The following is a 20187-nucleotide window of genomic DNA, read 5'->3' as shown; positions in this document are numbered from 1 at the left end:
GACTTTTAAGTGACTATCGAAATGTCCAGTCATCGGCAAAATTACGGAAATAAATAATAATATTAGTGTAAGACGTAGGTAGTTATATTAGTTTCAATTTTATTTTACCCAATACTGTTAATGACTTAAAACGTTTACAGAATTTAATTTTACCGTATCCGTGTAGAGCATTTTACTGTTCATTCCAACTAAATTAAGTATAATAATAACGTGGAACAATAATAATATCGAATTATCGAACAATGCATAGTATCTATTCTGTATCAAGAATCGAGATTGACGTTTATCATTTTATCAACATTTTCTTTTTTTTTCATCGTGCATTTATCGACTTGTCTGCTTGTGAAGTTGTGAACACTTAATTAGTATTTTATATTTTTCTGTGGAGTATATATTTATTATAAATTACAATGTCAGTGGTTCCTTCAAAAATAAAACTTAAGAAGAAGAAAGAAGCAACAATTGTAAAGCATCTTAAATACCCACATTGTTTATTGTCAAGAACATTCTTGAATAGAAAATGATGGTAAGTAATTTTGACTTTTTAATTGCATCTATAGCTAATAAAAATAATTATTTGTTATGCTAATGTTATTTTATGTGGCCCACTAATAATTTTTTACAGCGGGGCAACATCAAACATACTTAGTTGGGCTCTAAACAGGGTTTAAAGTGGGACATAATTTCAGAAGGGACTAATGTCTCCATATGGTTTTAAGCGTTCCATATATAATTTTATGTATTATGTCTAATGTATAAAATACTAATTTGTTAAAGAGGACACTTTTTAACCGCCGTCAGAGGTAGGGGGATTGAGTACTCCTGGGTCCCCCCACTTTAACCCCTGGCCCTAAGGGACTTATTATATACAACTTAGTTTTCAGGCTATTATTTTTAAAGTTATTGGCTATTACCCCTCCAGGACTATCTTATTGCTGGACTACTTAATTGAAAAATGTATATTATATACCTACTATATACCTACCTACCTATCCTTATTCTTCGTTAAAAAACTTAACTGAACCTAAAATACTCAACAGTATACCTACATTGAACTTTTGAAAATCTTCAAGAATTAAGCCCGGATTGTTGACCAACACTAGTAACACTAAATTCCACAAACATATACTTGAAATATTTGATTGTTATATAATCTGCATTTTGTACCTATTTACTTAAAAATATTCTACCCAATTTGATCACAGGTTAGTTTAATACGAAACAACTAATGCACACATAATATAAATGTATTTATTAAAAAAAAAAAAACAAACAAAGATCTCTTTGTAAAAAAACCTACATAGTACATATTATATAAAACAAATTATTTTAAATATATTTATAGGGAATAACTAATATAGTTTGGCTAACAGTACTATGTAGAATATCAGTTAAGAATTAATTTGTAGTAGATACCTATCAAGGTACCTATCTATAATTTAATAAATCTGTCACTTTTGTTTACAATAATTTTAATTAATTTTTACTATCTAGATAAGATTTTAAGCCTATTCAGATTTTACAATATATTTTTTTTATATATATTTTACTTTACTCAAAAAGTGAAAAAAATGAAATGTATACCTATGAAGAAAAAAAGCATTTTGTATTAAAATCTAAAATGTACCTATTTGGTTCAAGTGATCAGAAAAAACTTATAAAAAGTACAGTAAATCTTCCAAGCCGGGACTTGCAGGTTTTTGGAGTGACTGTGCAGTCAAAAATGCTAGTTTGTGTGCTAGTTGACATGGAGCTGGAACCCTCACTGTACCCTATAAAAAAAATGCCCATTAAAATTATAAAAATAAATGTTAAGTTTTTATGTTTATCGATAAACCATTAATACTTACCGACCAATTATAGTACATATGAGTCAACTTATAGGTAAGTTGTTGCATAATTGAGGGTGTAATCTTGTTTTTAGTAGTTTCACTGAGACTATCCGTAATTACATTATAGTGAGTTGGCGTAACTGTACCCGTGTTTACATGTTGAGAGATCAGGAAGAAATCGTACCTGTAATGTATTTTTTAATTTTATAAATTATTATTATTGTTGATACTTAATTATAGTTGCTGTAACATAAATATATATTATGAGTGAACATAGTATATCATGATCTAAGTTTTTTAAATTTTTTTTTGCAAATAAAATTCTTAAGGCTGTAAGTCAACTTAACACTAAGTAAGTAAATAATAATATTGTAGTATTTTTCGAACATGAGAAATATATTTTAAAGTAGCCAGTTGGCCAAGTGATTTTTAACTAAAAATTACATCTAATAACAATCAGGCATATTCTCATATCTCATATTCTTATTACAAACCTTACTAATCCAGCGCCCTGTCGTGGCGCGTGCTAAGTAAAAAAAATATAGCGGCGGCATGTCAGTGTATATTATCTCGAAGTAGGAGTTGCTCATTTAAACAGTGTACACTTTGGTGTTTTTTTTTAACCGGACCTAACTATTTATCTGCAGAATCAATTGATACCTAAAAAATTGAAAAAATCAGAAAAATTGTGGAGATGATCCTTTTGCAAAAATCATCGAAATCGTACTGCTAGAAATTAAGTTATTAAACGAAACCGGCAAACTTTTTAATGAGAAATTATAATGAATCTGGAATCGTTGCGGCCCATCTCGCGTTGTTGTGCCGACAGGTTCCCTACTCTATTTCGTGTTTGTAGTACATAATTATTGCTCTCACATTCGCGTATTTATTATTTGTTTCATTTCGTTATCGACTATCGCTTATTAAATTAAAATATATAAATTAGTCTATTGTGTACTAGACAGTGTGTTATTACTTATTATTACCGTTTTCGAAATTTTAAATATTCCAACTAAAGTTTAAAAACAAAAAATGAAAAATAAATTCTCCAAAAAAACTGTAAATGAATGAATGATAAGTTAATTAAATTAAAGAACCCTTTTTCAAAAAAACAACAAATTTAGTAAAAAAAATCAAATCTTTGGTTTCGATGTAATGACCTCAGATCTCAGTAGTAATAAAGAGAGATGGCCTCGTCTTGATAAAAACGTTTCTATAATAATCATAGAGAGGATAAATTAAAAAAAAAATTATCGATGTAAAAATTGGTGATATCACAACAAAAACACTTCGTCGAACTACGTGTAAAAAACAGCTAAGTAAAAAAATAACAGATCTATAAGCACTATAAAGATGTGATATCATAAATAAATGATAAGTGAACTTAATTAAAGTAGGCTTATTTTGTTTCAATAATTTATTTACTTTGCGAGAAATTATTTTGAGTAGAAATGTTTATTAAAATATTTTAAATTATAATGAACTTCTCATGCCTTTTGTCTATTTTGTTCACGTTATTTTGTGTGCCGCGTCGTGTAAAGTACCTATATAATTTCTTGCCAAGTAAATTAATTATTGAAACCAAATAAATGTACATTAATTCAATTTACTTAGCATTTATTTATGATATAACATCTTTATAGTGCTTGAACTGCTTGAAGATCTGTTTTTTTTTACTTAACTGTTTTTTACATGTAGTTTGACGAAATGTTTTTGTAATAATATGATTATTTTTTTAAAAACAATGAACCCACCATTAAATGTCAATAAGTATTTATTGCCTCTTTAAAGGACTAAAAAAAATTACTACCTTCAGTATAGCATACTTGCCCATAAGTTCTCCACAAATATTAGATTAATAGTGTGTTGCTTAAAAGTTATTGTCTGGGCTGCCCTGAAATTCCAATTTATCCCTGGTAATTGGTATGAACACGAAAGTAAGTAAGTTCTTACATCCTAATATACCACATTATAATATTATGTATGTCCTCTGTATTTATCACATTATTAATCCATGTGCTTTTCCTTTATGATTAATTTATTTTGAATCACAACTATGTTTAAATTAACTAAAATTGTTAGAGGAACAAAAATAACTTTTTGTTTAAACTATTAATTTTTAGAATACTTAAGATCAACTTAAGAAGAACTTGTATTACATTTTCAAGCTCAAACCTAATTTAATTGAAAATTGTATGAATTTAAACTATAAAATAATTTGAAAATAAAGTGTGAAAGGCTCTGCTGGTTAAAAGTTCCTGGTTGCAGTAGACAACAGCAAAACATCAGTTTTAGTGTCCTTGACTATAATTTCCAAATCATTATGACCCCATACCTTCCAAACACCTTATGCTTACCATGCAGTATGCATGTTCTTATAGTACTCAAAGTTAAATAATTAAAAAGCTATGTTTTAGGATTTTGATTTCAAATAGTTGAAAGAGTTGCCTGCTTAAAAATTTAAAGTAAAATAGGTGATTCTTACTTAGAAAAGAAAGTTTGAATTATAATCTTTACAATTTTATGAGGACACCACACTTTCATGTGTTATTGTCTCAGTCTTACAAACATACAATATAGCATGATTGTTTCCAAGGCCGTAACTGGAAATTAATTTCGGTGGGAGGAGGGGAGGTTAAGCTAAAAAAATATATTCTAATTTTATTATAATCTTTGAATTCCGTTGTGGTTTTCAACCCACCGAGTATCACACATTGATGTCAGTTTAGTTTACTTAGTATTAGGTACAATGTTTTTTATTTTAGTTTTTAAGATATTAATATATAGTTATTTTACTACCACATAATATAACACGAAAAAGTTTGGGGTGGGGGGGTTGTCCCCCCCAGATACGGCCTTAAATGTTTAGCTGTTCTATAATTTTGTGTATTAAACTATTAACATTTTATATTAGAGCAAATCTGTCCAGTATCAAACTAAAATGTAGAAACTTTATCTATGTTTTACTATTTTCTCATAGGGTTTTTACAATATTTTAATTTTGAAGCAAGTTATGAGTAAGTATACAAAATATTGTAAAATAAAAATTCTGATCTCATTAAAAAATTAAATATTGTAGAAAACACAGATAATGTTCCTTACCTTTAAGTTTGGTAATAAGACAGTTCACTAATATTTAAGCTTACAACAGTTCATCCTGGTAAGACATCTCTTTTAGTTTTAAGTTAGTTAACTTGAAAATTTCAAAAATCAGTTTTTAGAGTAACTTTTAAAATTAACTGTATATACATAAAATATGTATGAAAAATATAATTTAAGACAACATTGTCAACATTTGATGTCCATTTACATCCATTTCATTTCATTTATTCATAAATTAATAATATTACAGTAATATAATTATATACTTACATACTTGGGTCAGTGACAACACTATCAATCACTGTTCCAGGGGGTGGATTTTGATAAAATTTTGAATCTTTACAAAAAAATCTTGAACTGATTCGTTTCTTAACAATTACAAATGCCAAGCCAATTTTTTTTCCCCCGTAGAAATCTTTACAAGTTTTCTATAAAAAAAATCATTTATAGGTATTAAATGTAATCACAAACATTATAATATATGGAAACTTATTTATCAATATTGATACCAACCTTTACCATATCAACTTCAGTTCCATGGACATATGATAACTGTCCATCTCCCACACCATCTCTGTATATAATAATGCTGTTAGGAAGTTTGTTATTTTTGGATTTATATTTGTTTAAAGCCTCTAAAAAATAAAGAAAATATTAAAAATAATAATAGATGTATGCACATTTTAAAATTAACTTCATAACACATTGGTCATTAAAGTTATTGTAGGTCAAGCAATTACTTTTTTTTTTATAAAATGAAAAAAATATTCTACCGCCGCGAGTATCTTAAATTTTAAAAGGAGCAGTTTACTTATAAATGAAGTGGTAACAACCGTGCAATATATTTTCCTAAATTAATTTGTGCTCATATTGTATCAACAAAAGTGCTATACGCACTTTTTTAACCCCCCAGAGTCTGGGTGCTACGGACCTTGAGCAAGTATCCATAGAATTTATTTTTCTACAATGTTGGACATTAAAATAACAAATATTTTCTATAAGTACCATGTACAAACAATTAAATTAATTGATATAGAGACAGATTGTATTTTACTTTACATGGATTATTTAAATTTCACATGTTTCTCGGCATTAAAGTCAAGCAACTTACAAATAGCATTTAACAATCAGGGGCATTTCAGTGGAAAACCAGTTAGCTCGGAACCTACTGTAAAAACTAAATTCTTAAATCTCTATCATATTTTTAATCAAAAAAAAATATATATATAATTATATACATACTAGCAATGCTCATTGCAAAATAGCTTGAAAGTTCCTGTCCACTTTCATGTGGTTGAACACAGCTGAAGTAAGCAGTATGGCTGTCATTCATTGTGGCTACTAATGCACCATAAGATTTATTTATATTTTGCTTGTCGTGGCAGACGTCGAATCCAACTATCATCATATCCTGATAAAAGACATAGTAAAATTATGACTCTTAATATATTAAATTTACATAATATAAATTCAAAATTTACATTAAATCATACCTTTTCAGGGATAACAACTCGCCATGGCGCTCCACCTAGTTTACAATTAATTTGAATGGCAATTTTGGTACATACTGACATATTGGCCTTTTCTATTTGTTTGGTCAATACTACTTGAGATGGAACTAGAAAAAAATATTTTGGGGTATTTGAATTTAGTTTAAACTGAAGCAGTCAGCAAGATTTAATATAATTTTTAAAACTAGGAATCTGAACTCAAATTAACCCAAGATGGTGACAAAACCCCAAAAACTCACAATATAATTATTATTGATCATTGTTATTCAAAACTTTAATGCCAGGATTAAAATATTTAATAATATTGGGTACTAAATATCCAAAAATTTTGTTGGGGGGGGGGGTATTATATATTTTTAATCTGAGTATATAAAGTATTATAAAAATATTATAAAATGATTTTATTCTTTTTTATGCACTTAAATAACAATTATTATATTAAAAATGATTTTATGTAAAAACCAAACCTAAGTTTAAGTTACAGTTAATAGGGGAAGTACCACGAGATTAGGATTGAATTGAATTGAATTTTCTTTATTCTAGTAAATTTGTCTATTGAAGGTTGATTTAGAGCTTGGCTATACTTAGAAAGTTGGTGAGCCGACTCCATGTCCCCCCCCAACCACATCATGAACAACTGGACCCTTCAAAACTCATAGTATGGCAGGCATCTTATAGTTTTAGATAAAATACGAAAAAACTACCCTCTAAATACAGTAAAATGTGAGAACTGATAGCATACAAAATAAGACTTGAAGCTGACTTAATCCAACCTAACTCAATTGTTCAAGTGCCAGGCTATAAAACGCTAGGCTGGGACATACATTACGTTATCATATATTATTCAAATCCATGAAAATCCAAAAAATCTATAGTTTAAATCTCAAAAATTGTTTACCTGATCTTTCAATACATAGTTTTCTTTTGATGCCACTGTAGTAATCACCACGAGTTGTCGAAACGAAGCATAAAATAAATGATGGATTCATTGCGCTTATTACTTTTTCAAATGTAATTGAATATTCATGAACTTTTGGATTAACTACATCATATCTAAAATAGAAATTAAAACATTATAATATTTTTTGTAATCGAGTCAAATTATAAAATGTATTTAACAATAAATAACCAATACTAACATTTGTGGTGGTGGTAAATTAAAGCCCATATTTCTTGAAACATCAAGTATCATTTGGATAAATGGTTTAACTCGACCAATAACGTTTGTTGGACATACTATTGCCCAATGTTGTATTTCAGCACAAGTAAACATGGGAATTGAACGCGTGTATTTTGTCCAATCAGCATCAATACCAGCTGGATATTTTTTTTCATATGATTGAAGTATTTCTTGTGCTAATACACGACCCGGTATTGTAACGAGGTTATTACTCAATGTTAAATTCCACTGTGTTAGTGATTCTGCAGACTTAAATATCCAGTATAAATTCAAGGAATTATTTATTTGCTCATCAATATTTCAATAAAAATATTTACCTTGGGTGTAGTAAGAATCCGATTTATGAAATTATTATACTGGCTGATTTTTTTACTGGGACCTACTCGTGTATAGACTGCCAAATCCTTCATGAGATTAAAATTCTTTCTGTAATTGCAAACAGTATAAGTATATTAGATGAAAGTACAAATAATTAAATTATCGGTTTGTTATAACTTAAAAGTAATATTGCACTTTCATACTTTTTGATGGAGCATTAACATGTTTTATTAACATTTGTAGAAAAAATACTTATGAATAGTATAAAATTAGTCTAAATATTTTGAAAATTTTATTGTGATAGGAAATTAGGAGGAAAAGATAATTTAAGCCATAGTGATATGTTTTAAGTTTCTACATTTAACAATAAAATAACTAAAATCATTTGAAGATAAATTGTATAATAATATTTAAATATGTCATCAAAATTTGAACTTTTATTGCTAATAAAAATTGCACAAAGCTTTACAATAAACATTATTTTTAAATTTGAGTAGATAATAACGTAAGTGGAATTTTGTTTTAAATTTTTTTGTCATAAAATAACAAACTCAACAATTACTGTACAATAGAGTGGTGGTACCCACTTGTCCAACTTTTTTTGTGTATGTTTTTCCAGAGCACGAAATATTCAGAAATAATACTTATGATTCCCCCCTCCCCCCACACACACACTTCAAAGTATTAACTAGATCCATTTTACTATCAGTGATCACCCTCAAAATTGAAAATCAAAGTTTTTTCTGCCATAAGTAAAAAGTACAGATGCAAAAAAAATACAATATTATAAAACTGTTTATTGCTTCACGCAAAAAATAAATTGTAATCAATAATGTTAAGTTCAAAAATTTAACTGAGATTGTTCTTCTGTTGTCTTAATTGAAAAAGAAAATAATATTACATTTATTTTTGGAAGCAGGCATTATATAGTTCAGTGGTGCTGATCCTATGGTTCACCTATGATCAATGTCATAGGTTATTTAAGGAGGAGTTCGGTCGTGGGGTGAGATTTTTGTAATCAATTGTACCCTGAGATTGGAATGGGGGGTATGTATACTACTATACAGACATTTATCATAAGATGACATCAGAGCTGCTGATTTGTTCATTAATTACACAATTTAATGTTGTTTTGTGTAAATTGTTTATGTGGTTAGATCCTATAAATTCTATTACCTCATGTTTTCAGTTATTCCAGTCATAGTACATAATTCAGGAATTAAGTACACCAGCTCGGATTCATCACCTTCAATTTTAAAAGATTTTTTTTTCTTTGATACCAACATTGGCTGACGTGCACTGCTAAGGTGTATACCATATCTCTAAAAAAAAATAAAATACTTGCAGTCCTAGTTTAAAGCTTAAATACAGAGAACAATAGTTAGCTGAAATTCATCAGTTATAATTAACTATACAAATTCATAATTAACCTGGTAATTAACATACTTCTTTGTAATACTGTACATATGATATGCTTGATCCATCTTTCTTGCGAAATGTTGATTGGGTATTAGAATTTTCATCTATATCATCTATTCTGTAGGTTTGATTATTATATCTGGTTAGAACTGTACTTCCTATAACGCCCGCTTTAAATTTCTCCTAAAAAATAATAACACATTATATATTCCCCTATTTTAAATAATGTTACCATAATGCGAAATATTACCCATGAGTTATGAATATTATTTACTCTATAATGTATCTATGACTTATTACGAGCTAGGGTTTTGTTTTATCTGAATAGGTAGGAATTTATATTTTTTCTCTTTTCTCAATAAATTAGAAATATATTATCTGAACTGTTATCTCAGATAAATAATTAAATAATCTAGATAAAATGTAATTTTAATTGTTTATATCATAAATGTAAATTTAGTATTTTATATTCTCCAATTACACTATAGTAAATTTATATTTATTCATAATTATTATTTTATCAATCACTTGTTTATTATATTGGTATAACTATAGTTACAGTACCTATACCTAAATATATTATTCATTCTTGATTCAGAAGATTTATCAATTTCATATTTTAAATGTTCTTAGTAATAATTAAGCATAATAGGTTTTGAGTTAACAACATTTAGGCGTTCAACGGGATAACCACATCCAGCACTTCTTAAATTTGAATCGATCATTATTTTCATTATAAATCATTTAACTCTTAATTTTACTCACATAATTTTATAGGTTAATTGACAATTGACCATAGGTGAACATTGTGGTTAAATTTGTAGGGGTGCTAGAATAATCAAATAATAATAATTCAATATTTCTTTGAATAGTTTTAATTTTGGAGGTGCTATTGAAATTTCTAGGAGTCTAATCCCCCTAATGACACTCCCCCCCCTGATGCCTGCCTATGCAATTGACATAGTTAATTCTTTGCATATGACTGACTTAAAACAAAATAAAGAAGTTTTTGATAACAATTATAAATAAATCATAACAATTACTGACCATCCATTGGGGGTCTGTGAATCTAGTACTTGCAAGTTCTTTCAAAAAATCTAAAACAGTCTCCTCCCTCATGATTTTGGTTGAAATTTCGGACCGTAATAATAGACCACTATCATACATTCCAATAGTAGTCTCATAACCTGGCCAAAGTTGAAGTTTATGTTGTGGAATATTGATCTATAGTTAAAAAAAAAAAAATACATTGTAAATTTAAGGGATTATGGAAAAAAAAGTCGAATAAGTTCTACTGATTAAGTTCCATTTCTGGATAACCTTTATTCTCATTGTAATCAATGTCTATACTTGATATTATGTAGTCAACCAATTTACTTTTTGTATTATATTTGATTACATACAAGTTGTAAATGTTTATTTTAAATTTTAATGTTAAATGTTTTTAACAAATCCAAGACTGACAAAATTTTAATTTAATGTTGTGAATGTTGTATATGGCTCTATGTTTAATGGTCTTGATTATTCAAAGTAATCTAAGTATACAACAATAAGTCAAACGTATTACTGAAGTTCCAATACCAATTGTTATTTATAGTATACTTATACATTTTTTTTTTAATTATTGAATATAGTTATTAATCTTATTGTATAGCAAATATGTATGCTAAAGATGATAAAAAATGTATGATACGTTCTAATGATTAATACTTTATTTTAGGAAGAAAAAAAATAAGCAGTTGTAGGTGTTTAAAATGTTAATTATGTGAATTAAGTATAAGTATGAGAAAGATAAAAATAAAAAAGTCCAAAATACTACTATCAACCAAAATATTATTAAAACATTATAAACAGGGGGTAAATATTTATTGCATGCAACTCACTGAATCAAATTTCCATGACTTTTGTCACAACTAATTTATATGAAAATATATTGAGAATTGTGTGATATATTTTATTGGCTGCACTCATTTTATAAATTATTTTTTGTATACAATGGTTTATCAATGAATTCAAATTTGACATTCATTACAGTGACTTCTTAATGATGATATGTGTACAATTCAAACCTTCTAAAGAACATGGAGGGTTTTTCAATTAATTTTTTTTTTATTTTTTAGTATTTTGTATAAGCTAAAAACAGTTGATTCAAATGGTTTTTTTTTCCAAATAAAAAAATTAGAATCCTTTATATATATATTTATATAGGCATTTACTTTGGCTTTTTCATCGTAGTAATTTCTTCCAACCAGTGCTAGGTCTAAGTTTCTAAGGCTTCTACGTAACAATAAATTAAAAACTTGGATAGAAGCATGATTACCTTTTTCAATTATTGAAGTAAATTTTATAGTGATTATTACTATTTTGTCATCAAAATTTCTTTTTGATGAAAGCTCTAAAGTCTAAAATAAAAATAAAATTGTTATTACTTTTAAAATATAAATGAACAAAAAAAATGATAAGAAATTTACGTCTGGCTTATATTTTTGGCCACTAAACAACATTGTTCCATCAAAAATATATGCTCCTAAAACATCTTTGTGTGCGCTCAATAATCCTCTTTGAATGTTTATCCTATCTTGCACTGGGTTAAAGTCAACTCGATACTGGTATAAACTCCAATCTGTATAAGTTGTTATGGGAAAATAATTTGATATTAAATTTATAGGTTGTCCTCCTGCTCCTAGAGAAAAATATAATGAAAACAAAACATTAAATTTTGAAGAAGTTCTTATGTGTTTTAAAATTTCTATTTCAAACTTTTGTTTACTATTCTTAATACTAAAATGAATAATTACATACAGTACTAAATATAAAGAACTTTTTTTTCTTAACAATCTAGTGTCTACTAATTGTACAATCTCTAAAGGAATATTTTTTACAAAAAGCACAAATGATGAAATAAATTAAATGTACGATGTGAAATGGGTAGCCATTTATTGATGGTACCTGCTCATTAGGTGACTGTCCAAGCCTAAAGAACTTAACTAACTATTAAAAATAAATAATAAATACCATTTTAAAGGAATTTAGACAGTCTAATTTCCGTAAATTTCCCTAAAAGATAAAAAATATCCCAGAAAAAAATGTTTAGTTATAATTAATAAATTTTCCAAAATTAAAAAATATAATTATCCAATAATTTGCTATCTGAAACCAACTATTTAGAGGGATTATCTTTTTTCAGTTCAGACTTAACTTCACAATTTATCTACTACATTTTTACATAGTCAGAAAACAAGAATTAATGTTTTTAACTTCTAAGAATTAAAGTTCTTAAATACTATACTATTTTACACTTTACCTTGTTTTCCAACACTGGATTTTGATGATTCTGGTCTCTCCAACCTAAAGTACTCTGGTGTAGGTTTATGAACACGATGTAATCCTCGGCCCGTAGGCATTGGTGCATCTCCTAAGATGAAAGACAATATTATATTAATAAGTGTAATACTAATTTATAGACAAAATTAAATAACATAACATATTATGTTCAGTAAAATAAATACATTTTGTAGCCCATTACTGTGCATGGCAACTAAAAGTTGTACACATTTGACCAACAATTTTATACTACAGAGATTTTTTCTCATATTGTACAGAGTATATTTTTGCACATTGCAAGAATAGATTATATTTGAATCAAGCAAAAATTATTCATTAAAAATGAGTTATTATTTTAATATTAGTACAATGCATTAGAGGACTGTGATATAAAAAATGTAATATCTGACCAATCGCTGGTTGGTATAGTAGTTTCACTACTTTGTAGTATGTTAGTGACTGTGGGACAACATTATTATATATTGTTCAATATATTTTGAACAGTTATCATGAAATATTTTAAATGATATACTAAAAACATTACACTCTAGACTGTTTGAATACCATAATCAATAATCAATATGACTATATAATAAATCAGGTATGTATTTGATATTTCAAACTTTCAAAAGTGCAGTCGTATATATACAAGTTTGCCATGAATCATTATTTTACCAAAACTTATCAAAAATTATTCACCAGATGATAATTTTAATGTGGAAAAATAGGCTAATTTTTATAAATAATTGCCTTTAAAAATATGTATTTATAAAGGCCAAGTTCGATCAGGTTAAAAACAGTGTTATTCTTTAGTTATGCACAAATATGGTGGGTACAGAAAAATATGATAACTTGTTCTGATTGGTAGGTTGCGAAAAAATACAATGTTTACAAAAGTCAAATCATTAACAAAAGATTATGACGCAAATAAAAAGCCTGGATGAAGACTGAACATTTTAATTTGTGGTTGATGAAAATAGATGAACAAAAAATGGAAAGAGAACTTACTTTTTGTAAATGATATTTAGTACTACAATATTATGATGATATTATTCTATTAACTAACTTTAAACATAAGTAAAAAATGTGAGTGTAAATATGTAACAAATTTATTATTTCTGAATTATTCATAAGGTTTTTGATATTTCAACACTGCCCTCCCCTTGAATTTTAAGTTACCAAAAATTAAAAAATGTTGTCTTTATTAAATGCTATTTTTTAATGATTATACAGCTAAAACATTTAAGATATTTTAACATAATGTATGTTATTTAAGTATACTGTACCTGTTTTCAAGCTTCCTATTCTACTCGTTACTTCTTCGACCTTAATCAAACAATATAAATAAATATTTAAAAATAATTTTGAATTTTAAAATATATTCCTTACAGGTGGAGATCTAAATTGTTGCCGTTGACCAGATTGGCCTGGCATATTTCTAGGTTGTGGCCGCGATGGTGGTGCCTGTGCTGGTTGAGGTCCTCGTGGTCGACCTAATTGATTAGGAGGAGGTCCTCGTGGTTGTGCTGGTTGAGGTCCTCGTGGTCGACCTAATTGATTAGGAGGAGGTCCTCGTGGTTGTGCTGGTTGAGGTCCTCGTGGTCGACCTAATTGATTAGAAGAAGGTCCTCGTGGTTGTGCTGATTGATTAGGGGGAGGTCCTTGTGTTTGCCCTGATTGATTAAGAGGTCCTTGTGATTGTCCGCGAGCCTTACCTCTGGGACGTCTTGATGGATTAGGATCCATTGGTAATCTTTTAAATTATTTATAAACACATTCAATTTTCATAAAATAAAAATCTAATAAAATTGTGAAGATGGTGAAAGATTCTTGTCTTAATACTTAATAATACATTTAGGTACCTAATATTTAGTAATGTTTGAGAATAACTAGGATTAAAGTTTTGAAATTTGAAGTTCTACATCTGTAATTAAGTCAAGAAAATACTATCAAAATATTTTATTAAAATTCTAAGTCACTACGGTTATTCATTTTTAAATTTCAACGAAAAGACAATGTCGATTTTCTAGAAAATTTTGAAAAGCAAAAAAAATACCTAATCTGACAATTTTTTTTATGAATATTCCATTTTATCGTTATGTTTTTTTTTGAGTATCGAATCCAAAATGAATTGTACTTTTCATTTGTCGATGGCAAAGATAAGGTGTTTGGAGATTATACGTTTATGAATGTCTCTTGGGCCATATCATATTATAATTTACAAGGAAATAAAAATGTATTTTTATTGTTCCTTATGAATCTTATTAAAATAACAAAGTAATTATAAATTTGGGTTCATTTATATTTTTACATTTTCACAAAAAGAGGATGATAGCTCAATATTCGTTTTCTCTCAGACCCACCCTCAACATGGATAAAATGCTTTCACCTAAAATCGTTTTTATAATTTTTGAGTAATCTTTGAGAGTTAAATCGCCTATTACAAGAATTAAAGAGGATAATATTTTTGAGGCATATCGGTTTTATAATTTATTGTTAAGTATTTGAATTTGCATTCGACTTTCAAAATAAAAATAAATTGTTTTGAAACAATGTTTAGACAAATCAATATATCTTAACTTCTAAAATATTATTCTCTATCGTTTCTTTGGTGGCTAATTTTACTCTCAGTTTACTCAAAACATAAAAAAAAATGATTCTGTTTATATGGTCCATGTGTACTACGGAGAAAATTAACTGTGTGCTGACATCCTCTTAACTAACGAAATAGGATATTTTATTGTAAGGTACTCATAGATTTTGCCAAATTTACCAATAGGGGCTCGATATAAGAATTACAACGTGGCAAGGATTCGTCACTTAAAACCATGGTGGTCAACCATCTGGGAGCTAGGACACCAGCTGATGCTTGACCTCAGATATCGTTAGGAACTGCTGTAAACCACCAGGCCACTTTAATTTAGTTCTAAGGTATTTATACGTTATATACTCAAACATTTTTATACTTCATGAATGATCAAACCCATGATCTACCCATTCACTACAATTTGATTATTGCGTCCTCATTTGATTTTATGTCAGAACTCGTTCTATATTTACGAGTGAATATAACATTATTACTCAAATTTTTCTTAAAAACTTTTTTTATTATTTCAAGTCAAAGTAGGTATTCATTTAATAATTAATTTCTCTGCTGATTTCAGTATTTCAGCTATATCGTATATATCTATATATTTTGTGTCCTTGTGCGACCTTAAAAATTGACAACCTATAAAGGTATACTCACAGATTTAACGAATATATATGTACAACTAGATACCCAACTCTGACTTCGTAAGTTGTAATAAACTAATAAAATAACTTAAGTTATGCCAGCTCAATTCAGAAATTAAAATGACAACTAAGGCAACAGGTTTGAATGTTTACAAGACGTTGAAAAATTATTGATAAGAATTTGAGTTGGTAACGCCGAATGGGCATTAACATTAGTAGGGAGATTTGGCATATTTTTTTATTTAGGAGCTATTGAAAATGTATAAATTCCTTGCCCTTGAAAATAGTGGCAATTCGGGGAAACGACAAAAAATTCTCAACTAATATACTAGCTTCGCCGTCTGCCTCGGCTTAATATCTTCCTGTCTGTACAGATCATTTTATAATAATATATAATTAGGCATATAATATGTTTTCATATATAATGCCTAAGATGTTTACAGTGTACAATGTCGGTAAGCCCTATACTATAATTATTCACGGGGCAGGGGCGATTCCAGGGGGCCCTAGGGGCAACCCCCCCCAGGCTAAAACCCGTATTTCTAAAAAATTGTATATTGCTAACAAAAAATTACTAACAAAAAAACATATTATAGTATCGACTATTATAGACCCGCGTAAAAGTATGTAATTATTGGAGGTACGTCGGTGTATGAGTTGTAACATGCATCTACTATCTGTGTGGACTACAAGAATACTAAATAACTTGGTTAAATACTAAGAATAGTGTCTTGATAAGAATTGTATTGTTATTATTCTAAAAATTAATAATAAAAGTTGTAAAAATTGTTGTTTTATATTTGTTGTTTTAAGTTTTGTGAAAATTACAACTATTAGGCCCCCCCGGCCCCCCCCCCCCAAACAAGTCTCTGGAACCGCCCCTGTCACGGGGTCGTGGGCCTGCCAGGGGAGGAGAGAGAAGATGGTAAAAAAGTGGTATTTTGAGGTTATGTTTTAAATTTAAATTACGAGTGAAATACTGTTTTCGTATAGCCGCTCTCACTCTGTTCATGTTTATTTCCGTACGATTTACAGTTAACACTCGTGGTCTAATAAAAAAATTGTATAACCTATACATTTTGGTCATTTATAAAAAAAAAAACCAAATTATTTTTTCCAATATACAAGTGTAGGATAGACTGATCTTATTGTTTCCTATTACGCTTCTCTATTGACGTTTATAATCAGTATATTATACTAAATAAATCAAGGCTTTGCACCCAAATGATTTATTCGGGTTATGGTTTCAGGTGCTTCAAATAAAAATAGAGGTTGTGGTTTCAGGTTTTCTTCATTTTAAAGAATATGGGTTTTGTTTAGCCAGTTTATTTATTCGGGTTATGGGTTATTTAAAATCAAGTAATATATCAATTTTGTTGTGCGTTAAGTGTTAGATTTGATTAAGCTAAGTATAAAGTTATACAATCAACTTTTCAGTACTAATGTCTAATACAGTAGTGACACACGTAATATTATAATTTAATTATTTAAATTGAAATTTAATATAATTTAATTATTTAAATTGAAATTTAATATAATTTAATATTTTATAATATTAAATATTAAATGTTTTACTAGCAAAGTATTAAATAGTTATAAAATAAAATGAAATAAGTTATTGAATCAAATATTAAAATTGTATTTTAAATAAATTATAAATACATTTATAAGTTATTGATTATTCCATATAATCAAAATATAATTAGTTATAACTACTTATAAGTTATAAGGGATATACGAAGATCGGTTGTAATAAACTTTAGGTTTGAAGAAAATATAAATTATACAATTTTAAAATACTTTTAACTACTTTTATTTTACTGTAAAACTTAAAAACAAGTACAATCAACAACTTATGACAGTGACATCTTTATTTATTATAAATACTATTATTTCTTATAATTAGTATATTTTCTAAAATGAACGGAGTTAGGGACATAGGTAGGTTAGGTTAGGCTAAAAACTAAGTTCTCCATGAAATATACATACTAATTCATATGTCACTTGAAAAATAATATTTTTTTTATACAGGTTATGGGTTAAAACCCGAATTTAATTTCGGTTTTAGGTGTTTCGGGTTATACGTCATCAAAATCAATCGGGTTATATGGGTTTACGGTTTTGATAATTTTTAGGGGTTTTTTTAAGGGTTTTGGTTATATGGGCTAAACGGGTGCAAAGCCTTGAAATAAATAGATTTTGGATAAAAAAAATACGGGAAAACACAATAAATATCTGCTTAATATTACAAAATACTATAACATTTCGTAACCACCACTTAAAGCCAAAAAGTTACCACCTAAATTCTGAAAAGAAAAAAAATCTGTTGGCACATTCCTTACACATTAATATAGATACTAAATATTTTAATCGAAAAAGGTTTCCGATCTGATTTAAGCAGAATTGTAGATAGTACTATAATAGTATCATCATTACTATCTACAACTATGGATTTCAGAAAGCAAATTAATATTACTTGTTATTCTATTTATCACTAAATATATATATTTTTGTTTTAAAAATGTGTTATAACTTAACTCTTTGGTATTTTAAGTATTTATGAAGGTACAAATTTTTAAATTATATAATTTCAATTTTGTTTCTGGTATTTTTATGTATACGTAGGAACCATAGTATTAGAATAGTTTAGGTTTATAACTCACCGTGTCTTATAATACCTACTAATAATATTCTGTGTTAGTTTAAAATACATTTATGGATCCTTGTGTATACAAATAATATATATTTATACACTCACCTAAACCTATAGCTATAACCATTTAAAGAGTAAAACAAAGTTAGTTATACTCCTTAAAATTATTATATGCAGAATAATTTGTAGTTTTGTTTAGGTTTAAATAATTTTTTAGAGTTTTTTTAAAGCTGTAAGACTTTAAATCTAGTTATTAGTAATTATTAGCAATTAAATGAGTGATTTTTACCAATGTGTGGCAACAGCGGTTACCTCCGAATTATTTGAAACAAGGCGCAAGTCTTATTTTTATTTATTTTCTAATCATAATATAATAACCGTGTAATATATTTAAGCATCTAATGTAATTATTATACACAACATCATAACTCTACCGAATGCCAGTACATTTGATAAAATTTAACTAAGTATAAATATGACACGTTTATATTATATCGACTATTATAATGGATAGATATTTTACTTGCATTTATTTGTTAAATGAGTAATGCAAGTACTATATATGATAATAATAATTACAAAATAATAAGAATAATAATAGTGACCTCGATGCACAGATGGTATATATTTCATAACCAAATTTTACTTTTTTACTTTCCAGTTTATCATCTAGCGCAAATAATAAATCATAACTATAACCAATAATGGTCCATAAGTAATTGTTTACGTAATATTGCAACATAGTAAAAACAAATAAGCATGTTTAGGCAATTAATTAAATAAATATTAATAATAATAATAATAAATAATAAATAATAATACACAGATTACAGACTATTCAAAAACCAAACATACATAAAATATTATGTTTTAATGTGTTGAGAATTGTGGAGCGTGGCGCTGACGTTTCGTCGAGATTCATTCCACACGCGCATTTAGGCGGCATAATTCACGTGTGTTTTATTACATATTATTATTATAACTATTATCATTTTTTAGTATTATCTGTCAATATAATATTATATCTTCTTACCTTGTTCGTTTGATGTAGGTTTAAAAACAATAATTTTTATTTTTTTTGTTTGACTAGTAACGATATGTAATTACTAATAAAGCGAAAGCGCGCCTATTATTTAAAAAACGCGTTATATAATATATTATACTAATATTACGTCTATATTAACAGCCCGAATATCAGTAAAAATACAATTTATACACACTGCACACTATAAAAACACATTCATATTAATATTAAAATGTTAAGACATTTGTATTCTGGACTGTGTCAAGGCTAACAGTGCAATGACAGGCTCTCAGTTCACCATGTCCTGCGATGGCTGGAAAATGAAACACCAAACACTTTTGGACGTGTGTGCTAGGGAAGAGAAGGAGTTGGTAGAATTGGTGGCATTGTGGGAGGAGTAGAGAGCAGGTGAGTGGAAGACGAGATACATAGTGTTCATTGTAAAATACATAAAAGGTCAGATGTTAGCCAGTGGGAGGTGGAATCGCTGGCTAACATATCCCAATTCCACTTGCTATGCCCTGAGCGATAATTCCCGGAAGGTGTGGTACTGTAGCGATTGCAATTTGTTCTGCCTGTTTGAAGGGGTG

The 20187-nt window shown here is 28.0% G+C and overlaps 1 protein-coding gene across 3 annotated transcripts; it reads right to left on the bottom strand.

Moving 5' to 3' along the window:
* Nucleotides 1–1632: 1632 nt before the first annotated feature.
* LOC111026918 (piwi-like protein Siwi) lies at nt 1633–19917 on the bottom strand. Of its 3 annotated transcripts, none has more exons than XM_022305109.1 (18): nt 19607–19914; nt 14076–14439; nt 13973–14012; nt 12667–12777; nt 11834–12045; nt 11579–11764; nt 10410–10586; nt 9390–9545; nt 9120–9265; nt 7943–8051; nt 7585–7874; nt 7344–7498; nt 6428–6552; nt 6177–6345; nt 5448–5569; nt 5205–5362; nt 1851–2016; nt 1633–1772 (listed from the first exon to the last, which is right to left on the bottom strand). In XM_022305109.1, exons 2-18 carry the CDS (start codon nt 14430–14432, stop codon nt 1656–1658), a joined length of 2796 nt encoding a protein of 931 aa, XP_022160801.1. In that variant the 5' UTR covers nt 14433–14439; nt 19607–19914; the 3' UTR covers nt 1633–1655. The 3 variants fall into 3 exon arrangements, with proteins under 3 accessions (XP_022160801.1, XP_022160800.1, XP_022160802.1); XM_022305108.1 differs by lacking the exon at nt 19607–19914 and adding an exon at nt 15934–16063 and having other exon boundaries at nt 1656–1772; XM_022305110.1 differs by lacking the exon at nt 1633–1772 and having other exon boundaries at nt 1890–2016; nt 5209–5362; nt 19607–19917.
* Between the last annotated feature and the right edge of the window lie 270 nt (nt 19918–20187).

Source organism: Myzus persicae, unplaced genomic scaffold (assembly GCF_001856785.1).
Source record: "Myzus persicae strain clone G006 unplaced genomic scaffold, MPER_G0061.0, whole genome shotgun sequence".
Taxonomy (NCBI): domain Eukaryota; kingdom Metazoa; phylum Arthropoda; class Insecta; order Hemiptera; family Aphididae; genus Myzus; species Myzus persicae.
This window is presented reverse-complemented; position numbering and strand designations above follow the sequence as displayed.